The 10,680-nt window shown below is 29.5% G+C and overlaps 1 protein-coding gene and 1 long non-coding RNA gene across 5 annotated transcripts in view; one reads left to right on the top strand and one right to left on the bottom strand.

Annotated features, from left to right (window-relative positions):
• Positions 1 to 10,680, bottom strand: part of LOC105433218 (uncharacterized) — a 30,259-nt gene that overhangs the window by 10,298 nt on the left and 9,281 nt on the right. The window contains exon 1 of one of the 4 annotated variants that reach the window (XM_089071131.1): positions 5,436 to 6,034. The exons of the other annotated variants lie outside the window; for them this stretch is intronic. Coding sequence (XP_088927257.1) covers positions 5,436 to 5,487 — 52 coding nt within the window. The 5' untranslated portion in view covers positions 5,488 to 6,034. Of the gene's footprint in view, positions 1 to 5,435; positions 6,035 to 10,680 lie in introns of those variants that run through there. 4 annotated transcript variants of the gene reach the window in all.
• Positions 6,024 to 9,255, top strand: LOC148937716 (uncharacterized). Its single transcript, XR_016138026.1, has 2 exons — positions 6,024 to 8,969; positions 9,051 to 9,255. It is a non-coding gene; the product is annotated as an uncharacterized LOC148937716 (long non-coding RNA).

The raw sequence follows: 10,680 nt of genomic DNA, 5'->3' as shown, positions 1-10,680 counted from the left end.
AAAGCATGCGACGCGGGTCGCGTCACAAACCGAGATAGAAAACTACGTCTTTAAATATATTTGCATTAGTATACAGAGTACTTTTTAACTCACACTACTGTTAAAAATTTGAAGTCCATCTAAACTTCTATCTAAACTTTAGTATAGTCTTATTTTTATTAAAGATGTAACTATTTTAATAAAGATATTAATATTATTTATGTATATACACCGTTTGGGTCCGTCAAGCCTAAGATCAAAATAAAAACAATTTTATTTTGCATTAAATTTGATGGATTTATTATTTAATTTATAGATTATAATTTAGCAGAAAGAAAGCTGAAGAGAAATTAATATAGTACTATTAGACTCTTAATCTTTTAATATATACGTCAAAACGCGATGATATAGCCACCGATGAAATAAGCGCAACGAGAGAATCAATCGCGAAAAAGAGGCAACACTTTGAGAAATGCAAGTATTTTAACTTAATATGCCTTTTTTTAGAAGTGGTATTGCCTCGCCACTCGTTTTTCTTGATATTACTGCGATAATTACCCAGCTGTCCGCTTAAAAATATTAAAGTTGGACGTGTTTAATTCTGTTGCAACGATTATTATATGCCGCAATTTCAAAATCTAGACGCCAGCGAATAAAAAACGAGAAGATTCTAGAAAAAGTTTTCACAAAAAAGTTTTCAGCGAATTAAAATGCTTGAAAGTTTTCAAAGCGAATAAAAACAATGCCATGCTAACTATCCTTTAAAAGATATATACATTGAGAGAGAGAGAGAGAGAGAGAGAGAGAGGAGGGGAGAGAGGGGGAAAGAGAAGAGACGTATACACTAAATTTAGCACTTGAGATTTACAGTTACGTAAGGTCCAGTAACCCGAGGGTGTAAAATTAGGATAGCTTTTCCACAGACTTCTATATACTTTTAGACTACTAACTCCATATGTATGAGTGATGCCAATTCTTATGTACAAATTTAGCACGTGCGTTATAAAAATGCCTAATGATGAATATTTGTATATGCACACAGAGTATATAGAAGTATAATTTCAACAGTTTGCAGTTTTGCGAATTTAATTTTTACTCCATTATTTAATTGTCTTAATATTAGATTTCAATATCTTTATTTTTTTCTGAGATGTCTCTTCGAATAATCAATTTTTATGAATGCTGGAAAGATTACGATATTCGCTGCTTCACTTTATTTAAACAGAAATTATACCATAAAGCAACAATGTACATCGACAACGATGTTATATAAATACATAAGAAGAGATTCACAGACTTTTATATATTTCTATATATTCCTAGCTATTTCTATGCTAACTCTTTATATAAGCTTAGATACAATGAATCTCAAATGATATATACGCGAAATAATGCCCGAATTCGGAAAGGAAACTTTTTTCCAATAATAGAAACCGATTTCTTCGGGGAATGATTATCTTTCTCCTTTCGGAAAAAAAGATATTTGGCATTGATGAATCTATATTGTTGCTTGATATAATTTATAATATGTTATAATATGTTTTAGTGAAACTCAAGAAGTGAAATAAATAAATTCATTCAAGAACAATAAATAAAAAGACGAAAAATTCTTTTTTATATGCTTTTTCGTTCTTTTAATTTCCTTATATATTTTATATTTTTATGTTCAACGAGAAATTTTTAAATTGCTAGAAAAACATTTTGGAAAGATAACAATTTATATTTTTGTTCAAAAAAATCATGAAATTGTCAATAATAATAGCGAAAGATAGATATATATTTGTTATAACTATTAAATGCCATCTCGATCATCTTTATTACTCCAAATTTAACACTCAGGAAAAATCGTAGGATACAACATTTCAATTATGTATTATAAATTTAATTATTTATTAACTATTTACAATAAATTATTGGATAAATTAATGTATTATGTTGTTATCAATTGTCAAACGTTGCTGTCAAAATTGTCAAACATTGTTGTCAGAATATATTTTTTTTAAATTGTTTCAATAATATTATGGCATTACTCATAAAAATATATTAACTATTTAGTAAATTATTGAATAAATTAATGTATTTTGTTGTTGTCAGTTGTCAAACATTATTGTCAAAATTGTCAAACATTGCTGTCAAAATTGTCATGTTACTGTCAGAATATATTTTTTAAAATTATTTCAATAGTATTATGGCATTACTCAAAAAAAAACTTATTTAAAAAAAAAAAAAGATATTTGTTTAACCTAAAAAAATGTTATATTTTATTTATTGAAATCTATAACTGCATAATTATAATGGAATCGCTATTTCACTATCATTTTTTTTAAATGTCCATATATGTTATTGCCGTTACGATATTTTTATAGAATTCAGTATTATTTTAGTTTGTATTACTTTGTAAAACTAGTTGCAGGAACATAAGTTTCAGAAATAAAAAAATTATAGTTTAAAATTATAGTTTCAAAATTATTTCTCTTATAAAAGGAGCATAAAAGGATACATAAGGAGAAGCAAGAAACTTCAAAGATACGCAAAAATGTGTCAAAACTTTTTAGATGATCCTATGAAGAATATATAAGAATAAGCATAATATATAAAAGAAAAAAGTTTCGAACATGAACTGATTAGGAGACACGATAGTGTCTCGAATGTCAACTCAACCGAAAACACTATCGTGTTGAATTGAACCACCCCATTCACCCTATTTTAACTGCCTAGAAAAACAGAATCCGATATATAAATTTTACAATATTTGTTCACTCAAATATACATTCCTCAAATATTGCTATAACATAGTTATTGAATAGATATTTGCGGGCATATTTAATTTCAATCGTACATGACTTTCATAAAATCTTATATAATTTATTACATTTTATAAAAATTTTAAAACTACAATTTTAAAATTACATTAAATTTAGAGTAAACTTTTAGAAAATACGTCTTAATCGATATCACATATTATCATCCAATGATCCAATAAGTAAAATGCAAAATATTATTTCTTGCAAAAGAGAAATAATTTATAGTTGCTAATGCTTAAATAAATATTAAAAATTGTAATATCCGCCATTCAAGGATGATTATATAAGAATTATTATATATTATATGATTATATAAGAATTATTTTAATATAATAAATGAACCGAAATCGATTTAATATCCTAACTTGTATTTAGTGCTCTTTCTCTAAGACTTATAATAATTTTATCATGTTATTTAAATAAATAATATATATTCGCGAAAAATTTAGAATACGCATCGAGACGTCACGATTCAGATTGACCTACGGACGATTGACTATTATTGAATATGGATTCGAAGCTGAAGTATGTAATCACTGTATTCAATGCAAAATGCGTTGACAGCACGAATCACAAGATGTCACGAAGGTGAACGCAATATAAATGAACGTGCAGTTTTAAAAATTATTGAATTTAATGGTTATGTTGGCGTTTTGACATATCTCACGATACATCCTATAAGTTCTATCAAAATTAATTCCATAATTCCTCTCACATCAGAACTATGTCAGAATCACGATGTGATTCAGAGCAATTTTTTATATTCACTTCTTATTATTATTATTATGTTTCTCTTTTTCATATTATATTTTATATATGTTAAATATAGTCGAAACGTTTACATTTTCTACATCTCTGTGAATAAATTTTTAGAATTGTTAATCTTTTATGTGGCTCATGATTTTGGACCTTCGCCTTAACTTTTTATTGTAATTGCGTACATGAAGATTAACTAATTTATCTATAATCTCAAGATTATATCCGATTCAATTTTTCTTTAGAATTTAAATAATTTTTCCATAATTTGACAGAAGGATATAGCAAGAAACTTCAAAAAATATTGTTGATCTTTGTATCGCTGATCCTTGAGAGTCTCGAAATTGTATGGAAATCTATCGAGATTATTATGATCACAAGATTAAATGCTCGAAAAAAATCGAGTTTCGAATCTGGAAGGCATTGCTCATCAAAATCAAAGGTGAGTTTTTCGATAAAACAAAATACACATAATACAATAGAATAAGTATATAAGTATATTATTTTCATACGTCAATATTTCATGTGGTTTTGTTATTAGGCATTAAACATTATTTAAAACTGTATATGAGAATAAATAAACATAAAAAAGAACAAAAATTCATCTCTTCGGCTTAAAATTTTTAGAATGTTTTATTTATGCCATACCATCGAATATCATTGATATATATATGTGTTTAAAACAAATTATAAAAAGTAGGCAAAATATAGCTTTCTTCTGTAATTATCGATAATCGAAAACAATTTCACAATTTTTTCAAAAAATTTTAAGAAAGTTTATATGGATCAAACACATTAATTAATATATTTTTTTTTCCCTTTTTTCGTAAATTCTTTGATTTTAAAGTTAAAAAACATTTTATAAAAAATAGTAAAAAGTTTTTACACAAGAAGTTCAAAATCTTATACTTGAACTTATTATTAATTGCGAAAATCGGAAAATAGTATAGGGTTTTTCTGCTCAATTTATTAATATATCGTTTCTATCGCATATGAGTGATATATCACTATGAAATTATATATGACGTTCACAGCGAAAGGATTATCAATTAATGAATGGTATAGGTGATAGTGGTCGACAATAAAGCACGCTTTCACTTATGTACATTTCATTGACCACAAATACGACGCGACAAGTAACATGCGCGAATAATAAAATTATACGATCGTAAGAATACTTTCGCTATTATCGTCATCAGCAATTATTCTTAATTTTTAAATCGTCATTATAACGATGTTTACGAGAACTCATAAAGATTAAAAAAGTTTAAAATCTTCTTCATTCTCTTAACAACCAATCTTAACATTACTTAAAAATATAAATTCTTTTCTAATTTTTAAGTAAGTCCAATGAATGAACTAGTAAACGATCCAATGGATGAATTTAAGAAAATAAAGTAGCCAATTGTATGGAAGTACTGAAAAAATTAAGAGAAACTCTGATTGCTTGATTTATCTTGGCTATCTTTGCTCGGTGGCCATTTTCAATCTAATAACTAACTAGATATCCGATCTTATGTTTCCTGATTACTTGCTAATTAAATATAAAAAGAATAAGAATTAATTAAATTTAACTTTGCGATCTTTAGGTTACATTTCTTGAATTCATCCAATGATACTCGCTCTAATAAAGATAAAGATTAAAATTTAAATATAGCATAAAAAGAGCACAAATTGAAATATTGAAATATAGAACAAGTATTTTAAACATTTATTATAGAAATACCTTTTTTCCTTATTTCGATTTGTTTGACTTACACTTTCTAAAAATTTCGTTCACATTTCTTTGTCACTCCCCCCCTCACGTTACACTGATACATAGATTTTTATTTCAGAGTAATATCCAAAAGAAAAAATTGTTCAGTAAGGCCAAATCGTCTTTTTGTTATTTTATACCTGGTCTCTCATTGCCCATTCTCTGATCTAAATGGCCAACTGGAGGTAGCATCCTTCATAATACAGGTTGAATCTTCAAGTAATTATTCAAAAATTCGAATAATATTCGTGTTTGAGAAAAGAAGAGAGAAGCAAATTGCACAGTTTCTCACATGTCATGGACACAATGATGGAACGAGTCAGTTTCCATTCATAACAAATTATTATAAATCTATGACAGCGAGGACTAATGAAAATTCATTCTGTCATTTAGAATAATCGAGGACAAAACTCTCTAACTTTTCGCTCGTTATTGTATCATTATATACGTCTAATTTCGAGTATCGGCATGACATTCACGAATACATTAATTATGCGCGATGGAAATATCAATCTTGCTCGATTCTCTCGCCTTAATTAATATTCCCGAGTCTGAGAGAACACGAAAGAACAAAATCTCGTCCGACTCGACATGGATTCTCTCGTCCTCTAGAAATTGTGACATTCGCGCCGTTCTTGCCCCTCGGACTCTCGCGACGAACCCGACGACATACCGACGACAGAACCGGCTCGATAAAAGTCCGCGTTTCCGACTCGCGCGATCACGTGCGGGCGGTCGTCATCGTCAAGGGGACGAGTATGACGCGAGTACGACGTCGACGGCGACCTGATCGCCGGTCCGCTTCCTCGGCGTGGCCACATTTGAGACGCGCTTGCGGAGCGGCGCGAAGCCTTCTCTCGCTCTTCGTTCCCGCCCGGCTTGAACGCGATTGCAACATCCAGTTCCTCTCCTAGTGATATAACGATCGTAACAAACGTGATATCGCGCGTACCAAGTTCTTCTGATCACGACGTGCGAGCAACCGCATGTACACAAGTAAGCGCCGTTGACTCTCGTGTGGACTCTCGTGTGCCGGATTACGGAAAAAGCCTCGTGAGGAAACAATGAAAGAAAAATCCGCGGATGTCCGCGGCGATACGCGTGTGACTGCCGACACTAGTGAGAAGCCGACACTTACCAGCTTCATCCCGCTCCAGCCCCCTCCCCTCCCCTCCCCCCCCCCCCCCCACCACCATTGTCGCGATCACGGTAAAGCAAGGGACGGTTGTTTAAAAGTTGCGGTGGGTCGCGAGCATTAAGCTCAACGATTTGTTTTTCTTAAATCTTGAATCGAAAAATTTCTAGCCAAAGAGGTTTTATTTTTTCATTAGATAGACGCACGTTATATATATTTTTTTATATAAATAGAGAGAAGGAGAAGAAATTAATAAAATACTTAGGGAATAAAGAAGGCAAATTCGTTCCTAGGAGTTTGACAATTTTTCTTTTATTGTATTTATATATATATATATATATATATATATATATATAAATTAATATATATAAATTCGAAATTAATTTTGCTTACGCGAACTACATTATTTTTAACGGACTTACGACGCAGCAGTTCAAAGCTAATTTTTAATAAATCAAATAATCAAATTTTGAAATCGATTAATCCTCCCTCCTTTATCCCTATTGAAAATTCTAAAATAAAATAAAATACTATTATTCTATTAATAAAATGTTATTAAATTATATAAATAGTTAGAGAAAAATTACCTATCTCTTCATCACACTTTTTATTTATAAAGTAATATTTTTGCCTCAAATTTATAAATAATTTTTTTCTAAAAATTAAATACTTTATATGCTTTTAACTTCATCCTTGGGTTATATGACAGTGCATAGTACAAGGCATACTACTCATTGCGAATAGAACAGTAGCATGGCAAGTGGTGAAAACACGAATATCCTTTTTATATTAGCGACAATGGACTAACGAGAAACACGAACCTATTCGTCTGCTGTCCACTTATTTGCACAAATTGTTAAAATGACCCGCGCGGATTTGCGTAAAATGTTTAGAGAGCACGCGCTAATCGCGAGCGCTCACGCGAGCGCGTTATTTAGTGGTCTAGTTTATACCGGTATATATATATATATATATATATATATATATATATATATATATTTATAAGTACATATTCTATACGCGCTTCATATGTTCTCTCTGACATGATGCAATATATCCCCTTTGCATTGTTATATATGTATGTGCTCCGTAACACTAAGGGAAATATTATATTTGTCATATTGTGATACAAATGTAATATTACCCTAATCTACTTGCGTTTTTATGAAATCATAAAAGTCCATCTATTTGAAAGATTTATCGTGTTTTAAAAAGATTTTTATTTTTAGAAAGTTTCTCTTTTAGAAATTCGTCTTTTAGAAAAGACAAATTTTTCTGTCATTTATTTTTTCTGTTATTCATTTTCACACCTTTTTTTCATCATCATCATCATCATCATCATTTATCACGTTTGCCTTTTAAGGGTCTTATTAATCCATGATTTATTTTTTTCATGTTAAAATATTTATTATCTGAAAAGTCAAACGCAATTGCGTTTGATCTCAAACAATGAAAAACTATTTCAATAAATTTATTTGGATTAAAGAAAATTTATTAGAGCTGAAGAAATCTTTTTCTCTATATGATTTGACAAATTGTATGCTTCATAATAATTTTTAAGCGGAGGGTCGCTATCAATCGAGTTACTTGAAATTTATAACTTTATATGTGACATTACTTTTTTTTATTAAATTATATATATATATGTATATAATAATATAATTTATTAATATGGTATGTGAAGATTATTATAATAATTTATTAATATAAATAAATTTAATTCTAATAAATATACAGTAAATGTCACGTAAACTTCGTAAATATTTCCTATCTCATATTTTCCATCCCATATTTTCCATCTTACCAACAGCTCTTTTTTCAGGTGTTGTGCTGGCTTCTATTAATTAACAAATTATTTAAATATATTTAACCTCTGATATTCTACTTAAAAATGATCGTATAGAATTCTGCTAGCGAGAACTGTCACTAGAATTGAAATAAATAATTGACATTTTTTACAGCAACGAGACTAGTCGTACCAGTCAACGTATGGACCACCGGCACAATGTGTCGCAATTGGCAAATTGTTAGGAAAGCATAAAGCTAATGAGGTACATTTGTAAAGAATTTTAAATACCTGCGTTAAACTCGAGCAACTCCCAACATGCATTTTTCCAACCTATTAAATTATCTACTTTTATCCACTATATCTATCTTTAATTTTTCATCAGTAAATATGCATCGTACGACAAATATTCTCATAGATTAGACACATAAGTTTTTTTATCAGCGTAAGAATGACGATACGATACATTAAATCTTTCGTGCCAGTCCAATGACCGAAACATGTCAAGGAAACTATCGTCGGTGTGTGTGCTTATAAAAGTAACAGTTGAAGAATAAATTACACAGAAAACGCAAAATGTCATCGAGAGTCGAGACAGAAAAGCTGTAATGATTCAATAGTAACATTTTCATAATGAGAGAGAGAGAGAGAGAGAGAGAGAGAGAGAGAGAGAAACACAGAAGATACCTTTATCTGGCGTAATTCATTGAAGTTTTTTTCGACGCGGATTTCTCGATAAATCAAAATTTCGAGGTGTTTATGTTGTCATTAATATTATTATTATATTATTATTGTAATTAATGTTTGGTGTATTAAACAAATGAACTTTTTCAGGACTGAACACTCGATTTTCGAGAATAGACGGTATCTCTTGATGGTCTCTCGTCCCCAAGAGATCTCTGTCAAATTGCCAGAACTTAATTTTCAACGGCCAGCTATTTATAAATGTTGTACAGACAAACACCCTTCGAAACATTACATCGATTGTCATCGGTTAAACAGTGCAATGTGCCATCAAATACAATTTTGTAACTAAGAATGTTTTTTTTGTGAGAAGATAATATATCACCTTCCGATTTCGCCTTCCATTTTCAAACTGCTCGGAAATATTCGCCTGAAAGTTCTATCATACGCTATTCACATATGCAAACCATTAATTAGCATTGTAACAGCAGATAGCAAGTCGTTACAATGTTGTTCTTACAGATAACATTAAGATAAGCAATTTCGTGCAAGAATGTTTGCTTATACTGAGGCAACTGTCTTGACAAATACTTGAAAATTTCAGAAAACGTTCATAAATTCTTCACTTATATGACTCCACTTTTCATAAAATTTGTGACTAAAATTAAGTAAAATAATTAATATGATTCATTTGTTGCAACATCGATATAATTTAGAAATTGTCATTTCTTTAATCGTTTGCAAAATGAAGGACGAGTCGTTAAAGTTTTTATTGCCGAGAAAGTGATATAACTTAGCTTTTAAAACTCATAATTGAAAAGATAATTTATCAAGAGTGTCATGCATCAAAAAGAATGGCTCTTAAGGGTTTATTTTTAGTAAGTAAGAATTCAATATACTAAAGGAAGAGTTAATGACATTTTTACTCTTCTTTTAGCTTTTAGTTATTGTAATTTACAATATCAATACATCAAAATCACATTTAAAATTAATATTAAAATGTTTTAATGAGTCAAAGCACATAAACTAATTTTCTGGGAAATCTTTTTTTCTCAGTTATATCGTTGCTATAAGAAATAAGATATGTTGATTATTTTTATATTAAGAATTATATATTTTATAAAAAAAAAATTCAATCTGGTATTCCAAAATTTTGTTTCTTACCGATATATTCTTTCTGCAAATTATTATGCATATTTGTGCATATTTTACAATAAGCAAAAAACAGATAACGTTGCATTAAAAAAATGTTTAGTCTATCTTTTACCAATTATTATTAATAAATATTTCACAATTTTCGATAGCATTCTTCCTCTTTGATCCAACTAGCATGCATATTCACACTTCACATACATTTCCAGTTCGTGTTAAGAATCGAGCCTTAACGACGAGAAGATATCGTAAGATAAGAAGTAAAAGTAAATATACAACGCCGAACTCTAGATAACCCTTTTAATATGTCACAAAACAGCGAAGACTTTCAGAGAAGAATTTCAGGGAAAGAGATCTTAAGGGAAAGAGATCTTAAGAGCACATATATTCGACAAATTTATATATATATTTTACAAATTTATATTTATATTTTATATATATATATATATATATATATATATATGTATAAATAATGATATCTACGTATCATTTGAATAGATATTTTGCAGGGATTTCCCTTTTCATTTCCCTTTTTCCTTTTCTTTTGAAAAAACAGAAAATTTTTCGTGAGAAACCGAAATCGTGGCGCGGGGAAGGAGGAAACAAGAAATCAGTCTCGGCGAATACC

This window comes from Pogonomyrmex barbatus, unplaced genomic scaffold (assembly GCF_055798465.1).
Source record: "Pogonomyrmex barbatus isolate J1 unplaced genomic scaffold, ASM5579846v1 scaffold11, whole genome shotgun sequence".
Taxonomy (NCBI): domain Eukaryota; kingdom Metazoa; phylum Arthropoda; class Insecta; order Hymenoptera; family Formicidae; genus Pogonomyrmex; species Pogonomyrmex barbatus.
This window is presented reverse-complemented; position numbering and strand designations above follow the sequence as displayed.